Raw genomic sequence first — 19,962 nt, 5'->3', positions numbered from 1 at the left:
GATCTTCTGTCAGTTCTTCTGGGAAAAACACTAGCCCAGTCTGTGATGTTCAACGCTCCAGGTGCTGCCCGTGTGTCTGTGTCGTAGATGATACAAGGCAAATAAATATTTCCTCCAGACCCAAAGAGCCTGAAAAGTCACAGGGCTGCATCTCTTTTTGATTCTTTATTTAATGCTTTCCAGAGCCTGCTGAGCATTCTCAAGGTTTTCTCCCTATCTCTAGGGCACCTTCTCCAGAAGTTCTGCTGTTCCATCCTTTTGCATTTAGTGAAAGCTACCTGCAGTGACCAGTCAATCAAAGCCCTGGGAAAACCTGAACTCCTGGGTGAAATTGGGCAAAACATTTCTCTCCCAGATCTGAAGCCATTAAGTGCCAAGCACTGTCCCCAGTGTCATACCCTTTCCCTTGGAAGTGTGCTGATGCCATTTAAGAGGGGTGCCAATGAAAACTACTTTTAACCGTTTTGTAATTTCTGCATTAGCATTCAAATCCTTGACCAGAAAAATCCCATGGAGACATTTCTGGGATTCTTAAATACCAAAGCTGTCATTTTTACACTGGATTTCGGAGTCTCTGAACAGTCACACAAGAGTTTAGTTCTAAACCATACAGAAAAATTCCCTGGTGTTCAGCTACAATTTTTCCATTGGCATATACTCCTTATGACTACTTTAGGCAAGAGCAGCAAAGCCAAGAATGAGCCAAAGAGGCCATTCCTGTGTTCTAATGTGCTGCACAGCACTAACTGGGAATTCAAGAATGGATTCGTGTCACCCTTGAGTAAGGAATGGGTAAACAAGTGACACACTCCATGCATCTTAAGATGGCATAAATGCTTCCTTTATTACAATCTCCCGACACTTCTAACCAACATGGTTCACCCAGAACCTGATTGGCTCTTAATAACACCTGTCACCTGTTGATTTATTAGGGACCACCCTTTGATAAACCATCTGATGAGAAAAGAACTGTTTCAAACACCAGCTGCAAGACTGTTTTCATTCTTTCTCTCTGCCTTCTCAAAACTTGCTAGAACAATTTCTGGGAAAGTTTATCTGGCTTTTTCTCTGACCAGGCTTTCAGTATCCACAGGATTCAGGAGTCTCAGGGTGCACAGGAAGCCCCAAAGACTTTGGGATGCTGAAATGGACCAGTGTGCTGCTTGTGCCTGGGCTGCACAGGGCTGAGCTCCATCTGGATGGTCTAACAAAGGCTGAATGGACATACAGTGGCCCACTGGAGACTCCTATTCCAAATCCTGGGAGCTACACTATTCAGCTGTAAGCAGCTGAATTTGTCATGTTAGCTTGAAATGCAGGGGAGGAAAAGGTAAACATGGAAAAGTGTTCTTCCAGTTCTACTGACAGCTGTGCCTGCACAGCACCTGTGCCCATGGCAGGGTGGTGGGAACTGGATGATCTTTGTGATACTTTGCAACACAAAGTGTTGTGGCATTCTGTGATTCCCCAAGTGGAGAGGAAAACTGACCCATGGAAGTCCCAGGTTTTCTCCAGCGCCTCCTTTGTTCCAAGCAAGTCCAGGATTTCATTTCAGAGCTGAGGCATGTGCCTTTAAGATGCCTGCATGGAGGATAGGGAGGGCAGCTGCAGCGCAGGGCTGGTGCCCCATCAGAGTGTCTCTCTGCCCATGGCACCAATGCCGCTGCCTTGGGACGCCACCTGGGGAAGGCGAGTCTGCCCTCAAGCCCGGCCATGGAGTCGGTCAGGGGCACAGGCAGCAGCTGAAGCAGCCAAGCATGGCTGTGAGGCTGGCAAGTCAAGAGAGAGCCATTGTGGCCAACTCTGCTGAGCCTTTTGCCAAAGCAGGGGCCATGGTGCCCCCGGGCTCCCCCGTCTGGCATCCCGGCGGGTGCGGATGCCCGGCCGAGCAGGTGCCGCCCTTCGGGGTGCTGCTGTTGCTGAGCCCGCTCTGCTGCTGTTTCTGTGGGCTCCAGAGCCGCCGGGGCAGCAGCGACTGCGCAGCCCTGCTGGAGGAGACACGGCCGCCCTCCCCATGGTGGCAGCAGCTCTGCAGGCCCAGAGCTCTGGGTCAGGGGGGCCTCGGCCACGGCACTGTGGCCTGGGCAGCCGCCAGCCCTGCCTCTGCCCGCTGCCCCTTCTTGGCAGCACCCAGTGGCCGTGCCCTGGCAGCAGCCCCCTGCCCTCCTGTGCCCAGCCAGCCCAGCCTGGGCACCTCGGGGGTGTCCCCACCCTCCTGCTGGGGTGGTGTCCCAGCCTCGAGGGCTCTGCCGCAGGCCTGGGAGACGCTCTGGGGAAGCGCCAGAGCAGCCGGGTGCCAGGAACAAGGCGGCTGCCTGGGGGCTGCTTGTGCCCTCTGACACCCAATTCCTCAGGGCTTCCCAGCACCCCGGCTCCTCAGGGGCCTCCTGGTGTTCTGCCGATTGACTGAGGCGATTTAAAGGACACATCACTGGAAATAATGGTCTTCTTTTACTGGGAATATGAAGAAACCACAGTGTTAGATGATACATTCAATAAAAAATATGTGCTTGGTTTTAATGACAAGCAAAAACAAGCAAGGTAGTGCACCTAAATCAGTACCGTACGAGAGAAAGGAGAGCGATTTAAAAAGAATCATCACCAATTGCCTAAATTGTTTCTCATCTTGCAGATCTGCACTTGCTGGGGAGCCACATTTTACGCCAAGGACCTGGGGAACTATTCCCAGCAATTGGGAAAATCCTAGGTCATCCATTCACCCATAGATGAGGTCTCCAAATTTGCCCCAAAAGTGGCTCCAGCTTTTATAGGTTAAAAAGAGCAAGTCCAGGTGACTTGATGATATTTTTAGCCCAGAAAACCCTGCTTCTGATGGCACACTTCACAATCAGCAGGGGACACAGCTAGGTCAAAGCCCAGACCTCTGCTGGGAGTCTTTCCCCTCAAACACCCTTCAAACAAACCTCTATTCAAGTCAGTTGGGAAAGTTTCTTCAAATGATCCATTGCTGGCACACAACTACATATGGTTATGTGAAAGTTTCTAAAGCAGCTGCTTTGGAGTCAAAGAGCCAGCATTAAGAGTCCCTGTCATCTATTTGTAGCTAAATCACACTTAGGAGGACTTGAAGGAGTTTGGAATGACTTAGAGACCGGACCTCTTTGTTTTTTAGATGATGCCGTTTATTTTTCTTATCTTCTACATAGACAGGAAGGGTGAGATTGGCTCACATCTCCCCTACATAGCTCAGAAGGTCACAAGACTCCTAGTTACAAGACCTTAAAAGGATTTATTGGCCAATAAACTTGCCAACAAGGATATATATCTTTGTTTGAAAAGACAGGTGTCTGCTAAGGAAGGCAGAGCCTCTCCTGAAATGGAAAATGTGAACCCCCTGCCTCTGAACTGTTATAGGTTTGAAATTAAGGGGCTCTCAGGCAAAGATATGGGATCAGGAATAACAGTTCTTTAATAGGGAAGGAAAAAAACCCCAAACCAATGCAGTAATACAGAACAACACTGACAGAGTGAGAATATGGCCTGACTCCCTGTGTGTCAGGGTGTTGGCAGCAGTCCCATTAAAGGGTGGCTGCAGCCCTCCTGCAGAGACAGGTGTGGTTCTGCTGGAGCAGGGATCCTGTAGAAGGGTGGAGTTTTCCTCTGAAGATCCAGTGGTGGGGTAGATTGGTCTGGTCTTCCTCTGGGAATCCAGTGGGAAAGGGCTGCTCCTCTGGGAATCCAGTGGGAAAGGTGCTGTGTGTTCCAACCATCAGATTATATCCAGGAAGGAATGCTTGGCTCCTCCCCCTGGGCGGAGCTTCTCCCAATGGGATGATGTAATTTTATCAGTCATGCAGTGACACTCAATGGCCCATGAACACAAGATATTTCCCCGAGGGAGGACTGGTTTGTGGGAGAGATAAAGAAAACTGCCCTACTTCTGACAGGTGGCAAATGGAATACACACATTATCTTTCAGTCCAGGACATTATCCACCCCTTATTCTATTTCCATCTGCATCACACTGAAACCTTACATACACTTCTCACTTAAGACTGGGTTTCCCTGTGGTACACATTGGCTTTCTCCATCTTTCTGCATTACCCACCAAGTGTAATTGGGTCCTTGAGCAAAAACAGTCCCACGGATGGGTTTGTCTTTGCCTGAGGTGGGATTAATCCAAACAGTCTTTCCTAAAATACCTTTCATATGTACCACAGGATCTTGATCTCCATCCACTGTGTGCAGGAGTTCAGACTGGGCAGGACCAGCTCAATTGATGGGCCCTCAGGTATTGACCATCCAGGTGGCTTTTGCTAAGTTCATTTCCCAATTTCTAAGAATTCCCCCACCATGAGCCTTCAGGTAGTCTGAAGTAGTCTGTTACACCATTCAACTTTCCCAGCAGCTGGTGCATGATACGGTATATCCATTCAATACCATGTTCCCTGGCCCAGGTGTTGATAAGGCAATTCTTGTAATGGGTCCCTTTGGCCAACTTAGTTCTCTCATGTCTCCACAGGATTTGCTTTTCCAGGCCCGGGATGGTGTTCAGGCCAGTAGTGTGAAGCACAGGGCAGTTCTCCAACCATCCAGTGGTGGCTTCCACCATTGTGGGCATGTAGCGCTTACCCTGGCATGTCTGGGGCAGTGTGATGTAGTCAATCTGCCAGGCCTGCCCATACTTGTACTTGGACCCCCGCCCACCATACCACAGGGGCTTCACCCGCTGGGCCTGCTTGATGGCAGCACACATCTCACAGTCATGGATAACCTGAGAAATACTGTCCATGGTTAAATCCACCCCTGGGGCTCATGCCCACTTACAGGTGGCATCTCTGCCCTGATGGCCTGAGGCATCATGGGCCCATCGAGCTAGGAACAACTCCCCCTCATGTTGCCAATCTATCTTTGACATCTCTATCTTTGCAGCCTGATCTACCTGCTCATTATTTTGGTGTTCCTCATTTAGCCTGACTCTTGGGGACATGGGCATCTACATGATGGACTTTCACAGACAGATTTTCTAGCCAAGAGGCAATGTTTTTCCATTCATCAGCAGCCCAGATTGGTTTTCCTCTATGCTGCTGGTTGGCCTTTATCCACCTTTTCAGCAAGCCCCACAGAGCATTGGCTACCATCCACAAATCAGTATAAAGGTAGAGCTTTGGCCACTTCTCTCTTTCAGCAATGACCAGGGCCAGCTGAACAGCTTTGAGTTCAGCAAGTTGACTTGATCCACCTTCTCCTTCAGCAGCTTGAGCAACCTGTCATGTGGGGCTCCATACGGCTGCTTTCCGCTTCCAGTTCATCCCTATGATGCGACAGGAGCCATCAGTGAAAAGAGCGTAGCGTGTTTCATCTGCTGGTAATTGGTTTTATGGTGGAGCTTCTTCAGTCCCTTGTCGCTTGTTCCTGCTCCTCTTTGTCAGTGAGACTACAGTTTTCACCTTCCGGCCAGTTTGTAATTATTTCCAGAATCCCAGGGCCATTCAAGTTTCCAGTATGGGCGCGCTGTGTGATAACAGCAATCCACTTGCTCCATGTAGCACTGGTGGCATGGTGCGTAGAGGGAACCTTTGCTTTGAACATCCACCCCAGCACCGGGCTGCCAGGAGGAGTTGTGCTTCAGTGCCTGTTACCTCTGAGGCAGCCTGGACTCCTTCATAGGCAGCCAAGATTTCCTCCTCTCTGGGAGTGGAGTTGGCTTTGGACCCTCTGTAACTTTGGCTCCAGAATCTCAGTGGTCGGCCCTGAGTGTCCCCAGGCACCTTCTGCCAAAGGCTCCAGGACAAGCCATTGTACCCAGCTGCAGAGTAGAGCACGTTCTTCACCTCTGCTCCTGTCCTGACTGAGCCAAGGGCCACTGCATGAGCGATCTCCTGCTTGACCTGGGCAAAGGCTTGTTGCTGTTCAGGGCACCACTGGACATCGTCCTTTTCTGCCGATGACCAGTTAGAAAGGGCTCACATTCTGGCTGTACTTGGGAATGTGCATTCTCCAAAATCTACGGCGCCTAGGGGAGCTGGTGTTTCCTTCTTGCTGGTTGGTGGAGACATCACGGTGATCTTTTGTTAATGACCTCAGTGGGAATCTGACGCCGTAGATCTTGCCACTTTACTTCCAGGCACTGGATCTCCCCGGCAGGTCCCTTGACTTTGTTCTTCCTGATGGTGAAGTCAGATTCCAGGGGAATCTGGATGATCCTCTCTCCTTTCTCAAATATTTTCACTGCCATGTTCCCCCACACAATGATGTCATCCATGTACTGCAGGTGTTCTGGAGCCTCACCCTTTTCCAGTGCAGCCTGGATCAGTCCATGGCACATGGTGGGGCTGTGCTTCCACCCCTGGGGCAGTCGGTTCCAGGTGTACTGCACGCCCCTCCAGGTGAAAGCAAACTGAGGCCTGCATTCTGCTGCCAGAGGAATGGACAGAAACACATTAGCAATGCCAACAGTGGTGTACCACTTTGCTGCCTTGGACTCCAGCTCGTACTGGAGTTCCAGCATGTCCGGCCCAGCCGCGCTCAGCGGTGGAGTCGCTTCATTCAAGGCACGATAGTCCACAGTCAATCTCCATTCTCTGTCAGAATTGTGCACAGGCCAGATGGGGCTGTTGAAGGGTGAGTGGGTTTTGTTGTCCAGCCCTTGGCTCTCCAGCTCATGGATCATTTTGTGCATGGGGATGACGGCATCCCGATTTGTTCGATACTGCTGGTGTTGCATCGTCAAGGTGGCAATCGGCACTCGTTGCTCTGCCACCTTCAGGAGTCCAGCTGCAGATGGGTTTTCTGATAGTCCAGGCAAGGTGTTCAACTGCTTCATGTTCTCTGTCTCTACAGCAGCAATTCCAAAAGCCCACCTGAGTCCCTTTGGGTCTTTCTAAAAGCCCTTCCAGAGGAAGTCGATGCCCAGAATACACGGGGCCTCTGGGCCAGTCACAATAGGAATTTCTGCCACTCCTTCCCAGTCAGGCTCACCTTGGCTTCCAACAGGATCACCTGCTGCAATCCCCCCGTCACCCTGGCAATGGAAACGGGTTCTGCACCCACATGTCCTGAAGGGATTAGAGTACACTGCGCACCAGGGTTGACAAAAGCCTTGTATATCTATGGCTCTGGTGTGCCAGGGATCCACACAGCCCAAAAAGACACAATTTTCCCTGGCCTCTACCTGGCTAGAGGCAGGGCCTCTCTAGTCCTGGCTACCGTTCCCTCCCTGGCCGTATATTCTGGATATTCCTTCAAGGGGATCTGACATGTCATGCTCCCTTCTGCTATACCTGGCAGCTCGGTCACGGGGAGCTGGGGCTGCATTCATTTGGGTGTAAATCCCTCTCTTAGTAGTTTCCTCCTTTAGCTCGCATACCCAGGCTGCTAGGACTGAGATGAGTTTTCCATTCCACCCTCTCATGTCTTGCCCATGTTCATACAGGAAGAACCACAGGCCCACTCGGGGGGTGTACTCCCTCTCCCTAGCTGGGGGATGTTGGGCTCTGACACTGGGGCCTCTGGTTTGCAGTGGTGCCACACGGGAACTGTCCTTGCTCATCTCCTTCCTCATCTTCTCTCTGAATTTTTCCTGTTCATCCTTGAGACTCAACCACAGCAGAGACATGAGTGTGCATCAGGCCATGGACAATGGTCTCATCATTCCTGAGTTTGCTTGCTACAGAACTCACTGTCTCTTGGTTATCCGCAAAATGCATTGTTCCCATGAAGCTGGAGTATTCAGATGGCCCCTGCTGTGCCCAGCTCTACCACATTTGCACTGTGCACCTGACCTTGTCCAGGTCATTATTTTGTCCATCCCTTGCAAAAAGTATCTCCAATACTGCCATTTGTTTTTGAGGTCAGATTTTTTCCTTTATTTTTTCTTGGGCAGCACCCAGCCCTCTGCCCCCTCCAGAGCCCAGCCCCAGCGGCTGCTGGCTGCCTCACAGGGCTGTGCGGCCAGGGGAGGCCAGTGCTGGCCACAGGGAGAGCCTGGCCCAGGGGCTGAGCCTGAGCCTGCACCAACTGCACCCTCCTGGCTCTCTGCAGCAGGCAGAGGACAGGAGCAGAGCGGCCGAGCACCTGCGCCGGGCCCTGCGCTACCTGCGGAGCCCACAGGAGCCCCTGCGAGAGGCGGCCGTCAGGTTCATGAGTGAGCCCCGAGCCCGGGCTCCCTCCCCGGCCCGGCCCGCCGCAGCTCGGCCCCAGCCCCGCCTGCTGCCCCGGCAGCGCCAGCCGGGCCCGATGCCGTGGAGCCCCGCCTGGCCTGGGCATTGCTGCTGCCGCCCTCTGGCAGCCGTGCCCTGGGGCGGCAGCGTGCGGCAAGGGCCGGGCTGAGCCCTGCCGGGCCAGCAGCCCGTGTGGCCACAGCGCCGGCAACGCCGCTGGCAGGGCGCTGTGCCGCTGGCGCCCTGACAGGCTCTGTGTTCACAGGCATGGCCGGGCGGCGCCTGAGGGGGCAGCAGCAAGAGCTGCAGCTGATCTGCACTGGTGAGTGAGGCCAGCGGGCTGACAGCGGGGGCTGCCGGGGACAGCTGCAAGCCCTGCCCCGGCTGTGGAGCGCTCTGCTCCCGGGGGCAGAGCACACACAGAGATTTCAGGGCCACGTGAGCCATTCGTGGCCAGCAGCTTTGGGCTGATCCCCTTGGTCCCTGCTCCCTCCTGGCCATGGCAAGAGCCGGCTGGGATGGCCCTGGCAGGGGGCTCTCCTCGCCTCCCTGCAGCTTGGCCGCGCTGGGGCAGGGCCTGAGGAGACAGGGCCACGAAGGGATGAGGTGCTGTGGAAGCCCTGACAGGACAAGGCAGTGGGAAGGAACAAGGGGGATGCGTGAGGGAGTGGGTGGCAGGAAGCTAAAAGGGGACAGGAGGCCCCTGAGGAGCCGGGGTGCTGGGAAGCCCTGAGGAATTGGGTGTCAGAGGGCACAAGCAGCCCCCAGGCAGCCGCCTTGTTCCTGGCACCCGGCTGCTCTGGCGCTTCCCCAGAGCGTCTCCCAGGCCTGCGGCAGAGCCCTCGAGGCTGGGACACCACCCCAGCAGGAGGGTGGGGACACCCCCGAGGTGCCCAGGCTGGGCTGGCTGGGCACAGGAGGGCAGGGGGCTGCTGCCAGGGCACGGCCACTGGGTGCTGCCAAGAAGGGGCAGCGGGCAGAGGCAGGGCTGGCGGCTGCCCAGGCCACAGTGCCGTGGCCGAGGCCCCCCTGACCCAGAGCTCTGGGCCTGCAGAGCTGCTGCCACCATGGGGAGGGCGGCCGTGTCTCCTCCAGCAGGGCTGCGCAGTCGCTGCTGCCCCGGCGGCTCTGGAGCCCACAGAAACAGCAGCAGAGCGGGCTCAGCAACAGCAGCACCCCGAAGGGCGGCACCTGCTCGGCCGGGCATCCGCACCCGCCGGGATGCCAGACGGGGGGAGCCCGGGGGCACCATGGCCCCTGCTTTGGCAAAAGGCTCAGCAGAGTTGGCCACAATGGCTCTCTCTTGACTTGCCAGCCTCACAGCCACGCTTGGCTGCTTCAGCTGCTGCCTGTGCCCCTGACCGACTCCCATGGCCGGGCTTGAGGGCAGACTCGCCTTCCCCAGGTGGCGTCCCAAGGCAGCGGCATTGGTGCCATGGGCAGAGAGACACTCTGATGGGGCACCAGCCCTGCGCTGCAGCTGCCCTCCCTATCCTCCATGCAGGCATCTTAAAGGCACATGCCTCAGCTCTGAAATGAAATCCTGGACTTGCTTGGAACAAAGGAGGCGCTGGAGAAAACCTGGGACTTCCATGGGTCAGTTTTCCTCTCCACTTGGGGAATCACAGAATGCCACAACACTTTGTGTTGCAAAGTATCACAAAGATCATCCAGTTCCCACCACCCTGCCATGGGCACAGGTGCTGTGCAGGCACAGCTGTCAGTAGAACTGGAAGAACACTTTTCCATGTTTACCTTTTCCTCCCCTGCATTTCAAGCTAACATGACAAATTCAGCTGCTTACAGCTGAATAGTGTAGCTCCCAGGATTTGGAATAGGAGTCTCCAGTGGGCCACTGTATGTCCATTCAGCCTTTGTTAGACCATCCAGATGGAGCTCAGCCCTGTGCAGCCCAGGCACAAGCAGCACACTGGTCCATTTCAGCATCCCAAAGTCTTTGGGGCTTCCTGTGCACCCTGAGACTCCTGAATCCTGTGGATACTGAAAGCCTGGTCAGAGAAAAAGCCAGATAAACTTTCCCAGAAATTGTTCTAGCAAGTTTTGAGAAGGCAGAGAGAAAGAATGAAAACAGTCTTGCAGCTGGTGTTTGAAACAGTTCTTTTCTCATCAGATGGTTTATCAAAGGGTGGTCCCTAATAAATCAACAGGTGACAGGTGTTATTAAGAGCCAATCAGGTTCTGGGTGAACCATGTTGGTTAGAAGTGTCGGGAGATTGTAATAAAGGAAGCATTTATGCCATCTTAAGATGCATGGAGTGTGTCACTTGTTTACCCATTCCTTACTCAAGGGTGACACGAATCCATTCTTGAATTCCCAGTTAGTGCTGTGCAGCACATTAGAACACAGGAATGGCCTCTTTGGCTCATTCTTGGCTTTGCTGCTCTTGCCTAAAGTAGTCATAAGGAGTATATGCCAATGGAAAAATTGTAGCTGAACACCAGGGAATTTTTCTGTATGGTTTAGAACTAAACTCTTGTGTGACTGTTCAGAGACTCCGAAATCCAGTGTAAAAATGACAGCTTTGGTATTTAAGAATCCCAGAAATGTCTCCATGGGATTTTTCTGGTCAAGGATTTGAATGCTAATGCAGAAATTACAAAACGGTTAAAAGTAGTTTTCATTGGCACCCCTCTTAAATGGCATCAGCACACTTCCAAGGGAAAGGGTATGACACTGGGGACAGTGCTTGGCACTTAATGGCTTCAGATCTGGGAGAGAAATGTTTTGCCCAATTTCACCCAGGAGTTCAGGTTTTCCCAGGGCTTTGATTGACTGGTCACTGCAGGTAGCTTTCACTAAATGCAAAAGGATGGAACAGCAGAACTTCTGGAGAAGGTGCCCTAGAGATAGGGAGAAAACCTTGAGAATGCTCAGCAGGCTCTGGAAAGCATTAAATAAAGAATCAAAAAGAGATGCAGCCCTGTGACTTTTCAGGCTCTTTGGGTCTGGAGGAAATATTTATTTGCCTTGTATCATCTACGACACAGACACACGGGCAGCACCTGGAGCGTTGAACATCACAGACTGGGCTAGTGTTTTTCCCAGAAGAACTGACAGAAGATCACATTAAACATGACAATGCCTCTGTACAATCGAATCGTCCAGGGAAACTCAGCAGCTGATGGTGTTGTGGTGCTACTGCCAATGTCTTCCATGAAAAAATCCTTTCAGGACTGACTAACAGCTTCTGCCTTCTGACAGAGACCAAGTGTTGCCAGCAGTTGCTTCAGGTGCTCCGGCCATCAGCCCCCAATGCAGGTGGGCTTTGGCTCCCTGTGGCACAGAAGCCCCCCGGGGGCACAGGTCTCTGGGGCAGGAGATGGGCACCAGCGCTACCAGGGCTCGGGGGTGGCAGCTCTGCTTGGGCGGGGACTCTGCCACAGCTGCTGCTGTCAGCGCTGCCCGGGCCCCAGGGCTCAGAGCAGCATTCGTGCCCGGGCCCACACGTTCCCTGTGCGTGTCACACCTGCAGGTTTAGGATGGCCACGGGCCGGGACGTGTCCCAAGGAGGCCGTGCCAGCTTCCCTGCAAGGCCCCGGGCCCTTCCCAGCACGGCTGCGTGGGCAGCCCTGGGGGCTCCTTCTGCTGCCCTGAGCCCGCAGAGCAGGGCAGCGTTTGCTGATGCTCTGAGCCTTCCTAAAGATCCTGTGGGGCTGCCTTAGACACCTGGGGCCAGGCATTCCTTCAAGCCTGGGCCATTTTGGCTGGGCTTGGGGTGGCCCCAGGGCAGGCAGCAGTGTGTGCAAGGGCCATTTGTGACATGCTGCAGCACGGTCACCGTGTCATGGAATGGGACAGGGTGTCCTTTGTGACACGTGGTGACAAAGGAGCCGGCGTTGACAGGAGCAGGCCACAGTGCTCGGAGCACACGACGGGAGAGGACAGGACAGTGCGGTGCCGTGAGGAGCCCCCACACAGCGTGCTCGTTCGTGTCCTACCCGGAGCTCTTCCGAGTTGTTACTCCTACAGGTGACCTCGTGGAAAGACTGCTGGCCTTGGTGGCCTGTGGCTTTCCCGAGGATTCTCTTTTCCAGGTGCCTGCAAGGCCAGACTTGGTGACTTCAGAACTTTTCTGAGGCATCTCCCATCCTTCTGGCCTGTGCACTCGAGGCGTGACCCTGGGACTTAGTGACCAAAACCGTTTACGAGGTGTCTCCTGTCCTTGTGGCAGGAGGCTTCGAGACCAAAGTGCAGGACTTGCTGTCCTGCAGTCTTCATGAGGCTTCTCTGTCTCAGATGCCTTCAAGGCAGAACTAAAGGACTTACTAACTCAGAACTTTCACAAGGCATGTGTTTTTAAGGTGCCCTCAAGGACAGACTCTGGCATGGCAGGCAGATTTCTCAGCCTGTTTAAAGTCTTCCGGAGGAAAAAAGAGAAAGGCCCTGGAGCTGCCCCAGGAAAACAGCCTGAAGAGCCCAAGCACTTGCAGCCACTGCAGGAGGGTGAGTGGCAGAGCTGGCCCACAGAGCTGATGGTGGCAGCCAGCTTGGCCCCATCCCTCCCATCCCATCCCATGCCATCCCTCCCATCCCATCCCATCCCATCCCATCCCATCCCATCCCATCCCATCCCATCCCATCCCATCCCATCCCATCCCATCCCTCCCATCCCATCCCATCCCATCCCATCCCATCCCATCCCATCCCATCCCATCCCATCCCATCCCATCCCATGCCCTGGGGACATACCCACAGACAGGATGGAACAGGGGCTGGGCAGACACCCTGCAGTGGCCGCGCTCCATCCCCTGGGCCATCCCAGGGCTCTCCTTGCCTGGGGAGCGCAGGGCTGGGCTGTGTTCTCCGGCCTCTCCCACAGCCCCTCAGCTCTGGCTGCGCTCGCTCTTTGCCAGATGCAGCCCAGGACAAGACACGAGAGCAGGAACCCGGCCCTGGCTGCTTCCGCAAAACCCTGAAGGTACCTGCAGCCACCCCCACCTGGGCTGGGCCTGCTGTCCCTGCTCAGCCCAGCACCACGCTTGGAGCATGCCATGCAAAGTCCCTGCCTTCTCTGTTCTTTATTCTCCTGCAGAGGTTCCGGAAATTCCTGCGCATTCGGCGTAGGAAGACTGGCACCACAGCAGCTGAGGGCAGAGCCCAGCCTGAGTCGGGGCTGACCGAGCTCCAGGCAGAGCCTGATGTCAGCCCAGATTCAGCTGAGCGCTCACAAGACTCTGACACCTCAGTGACTGAAAGCTGGGAAAAGGCTCTTCTCACATCAATGACCGAGGATGTGGCCATCACAAACACCGACCATGGAGAGACTCAGGGCATCGCTAATACTGACACCAAACCAGATTTGGCTGAGTGCTCAGAAGACACTGAGGCTGCAATGAATGAGGACAGGGCCAAGGCTGACATGGCATTGACTGACGATGTGGCCAACTCTGGAGAGACTCAGGGCATCGCTAATACTGACACCAAACCAGATTCGGCTGAGCGCTCAGAAGACTCTGAGGCTGAAATGAATTCCAGTGATCACAGGGCAAAGGATGACATGGCAGTGACTGAGGATGTCATCACATCCGCCAACACTGGAGAGACTCAGGGAATCACAGATACTGACACCATGCCCGCTCCCACTGTGATTCATGTTCCCACTAAGGATTCTTTTGAAGAGAGTTCTGTTCCTTCTCAGCAGCAGGTAAGCAGCCTGGGGCCAGGCCTGGAGGCCTGCCAGGAGCATGTGTCCCCTCAAGCCATGGTCACTGGGCCCCCTCAGCCTTTGAGGCCAGCACAGTGTGGCGGGAAGGGAAGCACTTCTTGGGGGAAACTGGGCAAGTTGCTGCCTTGGACAGCACTCAAAATCTCCCCCATGCCTCCTCCAGGTGCCAGCAATTGTAAGGAACATTCACCAGAGGCTGGTGTCCCATGGCACTGTGGTTGCCAGGCTGAAAAGTGACATTGTGAGGCTGGCTGAAGAACACCCTGTGGACGTGGTGCTGACCCTCCTGCGCTGTGCCCCAACGTGTGACAGGTACGGGGCCCACGTGCCTGCACAGCTCAGGGCTCACCAGCCTTTGGGGCCCATGGCCCTGCACAGCCTGTGCTATGGGCTTTGCCAGACAGGCACAGAGGTCCAAGACCCTGGGGCCCCTCTGCTTCCCGATCCTGCTGCCAATGCTCCCTCCCTGCCCCTCAGGGCACCGGGGCTCTGTCACCTGGGCCCCCACAGCTGCACAGGGCACGGTACTGGCACTGAGATGCCCCTGACACAGAGCTCTGATCCCACAGAGCTGCTGCAATGATATGGAGAACTATAGGATCATCGGGACCAGCCGTCGAGAAAGTGCTGCCAACACTGCTCTGCGTGATGGAGGATTGGCCTGTGCACAGCGCATGCTCCTCTGACGGGGACGACAGGGACATTTTTGCCCTGGCTGTGAGTTTCTGGATTTGGCCTCTGCTTACCCCTCGGTCACCTCCCCAGCAGCTCTCCATCCTCTCCATGCCTCAGGCGCTGGGCTGAACCCTGGTCTAGGGGCAGGCTCAGGGGGCACCAGGCCCGCTGCTCCACCTGCATCTGCCCTTGGGCCCTGCCCCATGGACACCTCGGCACTGAGCGCTGTCTTGGGCTGCTTCTTTTGCAGGCAACTCTGGTGATCTGGGTTATCATGCCTGAGTGCCATGAGGCGATGCTGCTTTACTCCTCCCGCCTGTTTGTGGCTCTGCTCTTCCATGTTGTCATCACCACACAGCAGATGCCACCAGAGGAAGTTGATACCTTCTGGAGAGATTGCCGGGAGGAACACTATGTTCCCAACAAGCCCAACAGGTCCCAGTCCGCCTGGCCTTCCCATGCCCTTGTGGCCAGTGCCATCGCTCCCAGTGTGACCTGGGCTTTGCTCTGCACACAGGTTTGCAGTGCAGGCCATGAAGGCTCTGCTCTACCGACTGAGCTGTGACAATGAGGTGATGTCTATAGAGCGCAAGTGTGGCTGGGACACGCTGCTGTGTGCTCACACCCAGCACTATGCCGTGGGTCTGCTGGCCAGGTGAGACCCCCTGCTCCCCATTGCCCCCGGCATTTGTGCCCTGTGCCCCACTCAGTCCCTGTGGTCATGGGTCAGAGAGCCTCGTCACTGAGGGACGGCCAAGGAGACTGGAAAAGGCTGGGAGAGGAGGGTGCCCAGAAGGGGCCACCTCCCACAGCGCTCACATCCCTGCCAGGGATGCTGGAGAAAGACCAGACCTCTGTGAGTCAGTCCTGGAGAAGTTTGCCCCTCCACCTCATGGTCTTGGTGCCTTTTTTGCCCTTCCAGGAAGATGCGCCCTGTCTCCCTCTCCTTGTGTTCTGGGATTGCTCTACGCCTGCTTGGGCTGCTCGGCAGGGAGGAGCCACACTGGGATCTGCCCGCCCTGGCATTCCTTGTGGAGGTGAGCCTCAAGGCCAGCGCTGCCTGGCTGAGCTGCCTCCCAGCTCTCTGCCCTCTCACAGCCACAGCTGCCTGGGACGGTGCCCGTGCCCTGTGCTGCTGCCTGGGCCCAGCCCTGTGCGCTTCTGAGCTCCTGCTGGCCGGCTCCCTGTCACTGCCCTGTGCCTTTCAGTTCCTCGAGTGCCTGGATTGGAGTGAAGCTGCTGACAGCACACTGGAGATCATGTCAAGGTACCTGCAGAGCGAGTGCAGGGAGAGGCGTCGCCTGGCACTCAGAAGCCTCGTGGTGCTCAGCAAGGATCCCTTGATGGTGAGTAGGGGGCAGCGGCTGAAGCTGTGCTGTGGAAAGCTGCCCCTTGGGCTGGCAGGGCTTCAGGAGCTGAGGCAGCTGCTCCCAGCTCTCCTGCCTCACCTGCCCCAGTGCTTTGGCTCAGGCCATTGGCCTGTGGGCCCTGCAGTAGCAGGGTGGGCTTGCAGTGCCAGGGCGGTGGTGGCGGTGCAGCCGACCATGGCTTCCTAGCACAGCCTTGGGTTCCACACAGGCCAAGCGTATATGCAGCGTTTCTCAAAGCCTTCTGGAGCTGCTGAGTGATACAGATGGAGAGGTGGTCAGAATGACGCTCTCTGTGTTGACTAACTTGCTGAAGAACAATGACATCCTGGTATCTGACACCACTGCCCCGAAGCTGGCTGAGGCGCTCCTGCTGCTCTTTGACCACGTAAGGCTCTGTGTCCCCAGCCTTGGGCACTGGTTGCTGCCCAGAAACTTTAGGCCCCGTGGATTTTTGTACTGTTCAGATGGGCCTGGAGTAGCTGGTGCTGACTTGTTTTTCCTTTCCTCTAGGACAACAGCCATGTGCAGCTGCTCTCCCTTAACCTCTTCTTCAAGGTGATGGATTTGGTAGTAGACGAGGGAAAAAAGCCCCTTAAGTCAATTGTGTGCCAGAGCCTACCTCCACTCTTCTTCCACTGCCATGATGAGAATCAGCATGTGGCAGAGGTGAGGAATCATGGGCTGCTGCTGTCCCCCTGGGAGGGGACTGGGCTGCCTCCTGCCCTGGCACCTTGCGGGCTGCAGCCTCCTCCAGGCTGTGCCACTGGGATGCCCCTGTGCCCTGGCCTGTGGGGCCATCTGTGCCTCTCTGCTGCTCTCCAGGCCTCTCGGGAAACACTACAATGTGCGGCCGGGTTCCTGAAGAAGAGGGAACTCAAGCAGCTGGTGGAGACAGAGAACCTGTTGACGTTTGCCGAGGTCCTGGTAAGGACAGCCTGGAAGCACCAGTGTCAGCCTGGAGAAGGCCCCTGAGGGCGGCGCTCAGTGTGCGGGGCTGGCAGCTGTGCTCCTGCCCGCTGCTGCAGCCAGAGGCCGCGCGGGCTCTTCTCCAGGCTCCCGTGGGCCCCAGCCGGGTGCCCATGGAGCCCCGGCCCGGCGGGGCTGCGGGCTGGCACCGCGGCTCCCCGGGCAGTAGCCGGCCCTCTGCCCCCTGCCCTCGGGAGCCCTTGGCCAGCGGCTGCTGGCTGCGCCTCAGGCCTCTGCGGCCAGGGGAGGCCGGGACTGGGCGCAGGCAGCGCCCGGCCCAGGGGGCTGAGCCCGCGCCAACCCTTCCCTCCTGCCGCTCTCTGCAGCTGGCAGAGGACAGGAGCCGAGCGGCCGAGCACCTGCGCCGGGCCCTGCGCTACCTGGAGAGCCCACAGGAGCCCCTGCGAGAGGCGGCCATCACGTTCATGGGTGAGCCACGAGCCCGGGCTCCCTCCCCCGGCCCGGCCCGCCGCAGCTCGGCCCCAGCCCCGCCTGCTGCCCCGGCAGCGCCAGCCGGGCCCGGCGCCGTGGAGCCCCGCCCGGCCTGGGCATTGCTGCTGCCGCCCTCTGGCAGCCGTGCCCTGGGGCGGCAGCGTGCGGCAAGGGCCGGGCTGAGCCCTGCCGGGCCAGCAGCCCGTGTGGCCACAGCGCCGGCAGCGCCGCCGGCAGGGAGCTGTGCCGCTGGCGCCCTGACAGGCTCTGTGTTCACAGGCAGCGCCGGGGTGCTCCTCAAGGGGCAGCCAGGAGATCTCCAAGTCATCTGTGAGGGTGAGTGACGGCAGCGGGCTGACTGCGGGGGTTGGCGCAGGGAGCTGCAGAGCCTGAGCAGGGAGCTGCAATCCCTGTCCCGGCTGGGGCCGGCCTCGCTCCTTGTGTGGATGAAGAGTGGCGTGGGCAGTGCGCACAGAGGTTTCAGACACCCCCCTCTCTTGTGGCCGTGGCAAGAGCTGGGTGGGATGGCCCTCACAGGAAGGTCTCCTAGGATTCCCACAGATCCAGGCTCTTACCGTGGCTCTGTTCCTCTCTCTTCCAGCCCTTCTAGCCCTGAGGAGAGATGACAGCCCTTCGCAGACAAACATAGTTGTTCAACAGATATTCAGTGAAAAAGCTGCAGAAGTGGCTCAGAAGAGCGAGTGTTTCTTTAAGACCTCCAAATGCAATGGAAGATGAGACTACCTTGAGAGTAGAAGAGACCAGCTGGAGTTCCAGACACAGCTGATGATTGGCCTGCGGGAAACTTGCATTGCTTCAGCCCTCTCCCTGCTTATAGATAGCTCCCTCCCTCCAGCCCTCGGCCTCTGCCCAGCCCTTCTTTTTCCCTCCACTCTCCCTCCCTGTGGACAACTCTTTCCCTTTAGCCCTTAGCTTCTGCCCAGCCCTTCTTTTTCCCTCCACTCTCCCTCCCTGTGGACAACTCTTTCCCTTTAGCCCTTAGCTTCTGCCCAGCCCTTCTTTTTCCCTCCACTCTCCCTCCCTGTGGACAACTCTTTCCCTTTAGCCCTCAGATCCTGCCGATCCCCTTTTTTCCCTCCCAGCTCATCCCTTTGCTTTGCCTTCCATTAATAAACAGTTTGGCTTCTTCACTTTGCCTGCATCTCTCTGGAGCTGAAGCAAATCTGGGGCCCTGGGACACACAGGCCCCTGCTGCCGTTCTCTGCCACGCCGTGTTTTGTGCACAGACAAAGGGGAATGAGGGCAGGTCAGGCTGGAAGGGTCCCTGTGCTGAAGGTGCAGTTCTACAGCACTGTGCAGTTCCAGATCTTGCTGAGCACCTTAGAGCCCCTGAATTTTGGAAGAGCCAACCTGAGTATGCTTTGAACTCAGCTGTGAGGGATTCCATGGCAAGCATCCATGGAGGGCAAAGGAGCTTGGAATGCTGGAAGTTTTCAAGAGTAGCTTCCTGAAAGCACAGCAGTGCTCCATCCCTGCACAGGATGAGGAAGAGGGCAGAACCAGGGATCTTAGCAGGGAGCTCTGGCTGTGCCTGAGGGCAAATGAAGCAGCAGCACGGTGCCCGAGACTCGAACATGCGGCCGTGCCGGTGCCCACAGCGCTGTCAGGGCAGTGCCGGGATCCCGGCTGTGCTTCTGCTCCCCACAGGTGAGGAACGGCAGCCCCAGGCTCAGAGCCAGTCAGAAAGCCAACCAAGGGAGAGCAGAGGGAGGGCACCCTTCCAGTCTCTCTCGGGCATGGCCACAAAACAGCCCCCACTGCTTCTTCCTCCGCCTGTGTTTGGGCTGTGCTGTGGCAGAGCCAGCCAGGTTGGGCTCTGCGTTCCAAAGCCTGTTGGGAGCGGGCATGAAAAGTGCTGTGTGCACAGCAGAGAGTCCTGGAAGGTGCTGGCAAGAACCTCTAAAGTAAATATAGGATCTTTCAGTTCAAATATGTGGTTTCCTTTAGCAACAAACAGCTCCTCTGACTCTGTCAGTGCTTGCTCCCCCAGGGCTTCTGAAAGGCTGCCCGGCCCCGCGGGGCGGCCCCAGCGGGTTCGAGTTCCCGCCCGCAGCTGAGGGGAGCGGCGGGGCGGGGCCGCCCGCGCCTGGGCGGGAAACGCTCCCTGCGGCGGGGAGCGAGCGGGTGGCGGCGGCGGCGCAGCGGGGACCGGCCCGGCCCTGCCGTGTCCCTCAGGGCGAGCCCACGGCCCCTCAGCGGCCCTGGCGTCCCTTCAGCCAGCGGCATGTGCGCTCAGCCACACGCGGCGTGCCCGTGTCCCCCTCAAGTGACACTCCCGTTCCCTCAGTGACACCGCTGTACCCTGAGGGACACGACAGACACCCACCTCCCCTCAGGGACTCTCACTGGCCTCAGTGACATGCAGGGCATCTGCACACCATTCAGAGACCATCATGACACCTCAGCGACCCATGGGGCATCTGCCTTCCATTCAGTCACACAGAAGGCACCTGCAACATGCTGGGGAAGCCTCAAGTCTGCTCAGTGACCCACATGTGCCCTCAGCATTGGGACACCCACCTTTCCCTCAGTGACCTTCACGTCCCATCAGCAAATCAAGAGGCACCAGCCATCCTGTAGGTGACTCATGCGAGTGCAGTGGGTCATGGTGGCCAGGGGCCAGCAGCAGGCAGAAATCCATCAGGGCTGGGGAAAAGGCTCTGCTCTGCTTACAGCATGGGCTGAGGG

The 19,962-nt window shown here is 56.7% G+C and overlaps 1 protein-coding gene across 1 annotated transcript; it reads left to right on the top strand.

Annotated features, from left to right (window-relative positions):
• The first annotated feature begins 12,470 nt into the window (after window positions 1–12,470).
• LOC118689125 (maestro heat-like repeat-containing protein family member 6) lies at window positions 12,471–18,409 on the top strand. Its single transcript, XM_036387210.1, has 15 exons — window positions 12,471–12,588; window positions 12,999–13,063; window positions 13,178–13,789; window positions 13,974–14,122; window positions 14,380–14,527; window positions 14,736–14,958; window positions 15,011–15,140; window positions 15,408–15,522; window positions 15,694–15,831; window positions 16,064–16,240; window positions 16,366–16,521; window positions 16,678–16,779; window positions 17,148–17,250; window positions 17,533–17,589; window positions 17,855–18,409. Exons 1-15 carry the CDS (start codon window positions 12,471–12,473, stop codon window positions 17,989–17,991), a joined length of 2,430 nt encoding a protein of 809 aa, XP_036243103.1. The 3' UTR covers window positions 17,992–18,409.
• The last annotated feature ends 1,553 nt before the right edge of the window (window positions 18,410–19,962 follow it).

This window comes from Molothrus ater, chromosome 7, assembly GCF_012460135.2.
Source record: "Molothrus ater isolate BHLD 08-10-18 breed brown headed cowbird chromosome 7, BPBGC_Mater_1.1, whole genome shotgun sequence".
Taxonomy (NCBI): Eukaryota; Metazoa; Chordata; class Aves; order Passeriformes; family Icteridae; genus Molothrus; species Molothrus ater.
The sequence above is the reverse complement of the archived record's forward strand: the minus strand, read 5'-3'. Positions and strand labels throughout refer to the sequence as shown.

Bases quoted from the DNA above. Each gene is read 5' to 3' on its own strand.
- LOC118689125 (XM_036387210.1), top strand. From the start codon at position 12,471: ATGGCAGGCAGATTTCTCAGCCTGTTTAAAGTCTTCCGGAGGAAAAAA. The intron at 13,064-13,177 runs GTACCTGCAGCC...ATTCTCCTGCAG, and splicing joins GCTTCCGCAAAACCCTGAAG to AGGTTCCGGAAATTCCTGCG. The intron at 16,241-16,365 runs GTAAGGCTCTGT...CCTTTCCTCTAG, and splicing joins TCCTGCTGCTCTTTGACCAC to GACAACAGCCATGTGCAGCT.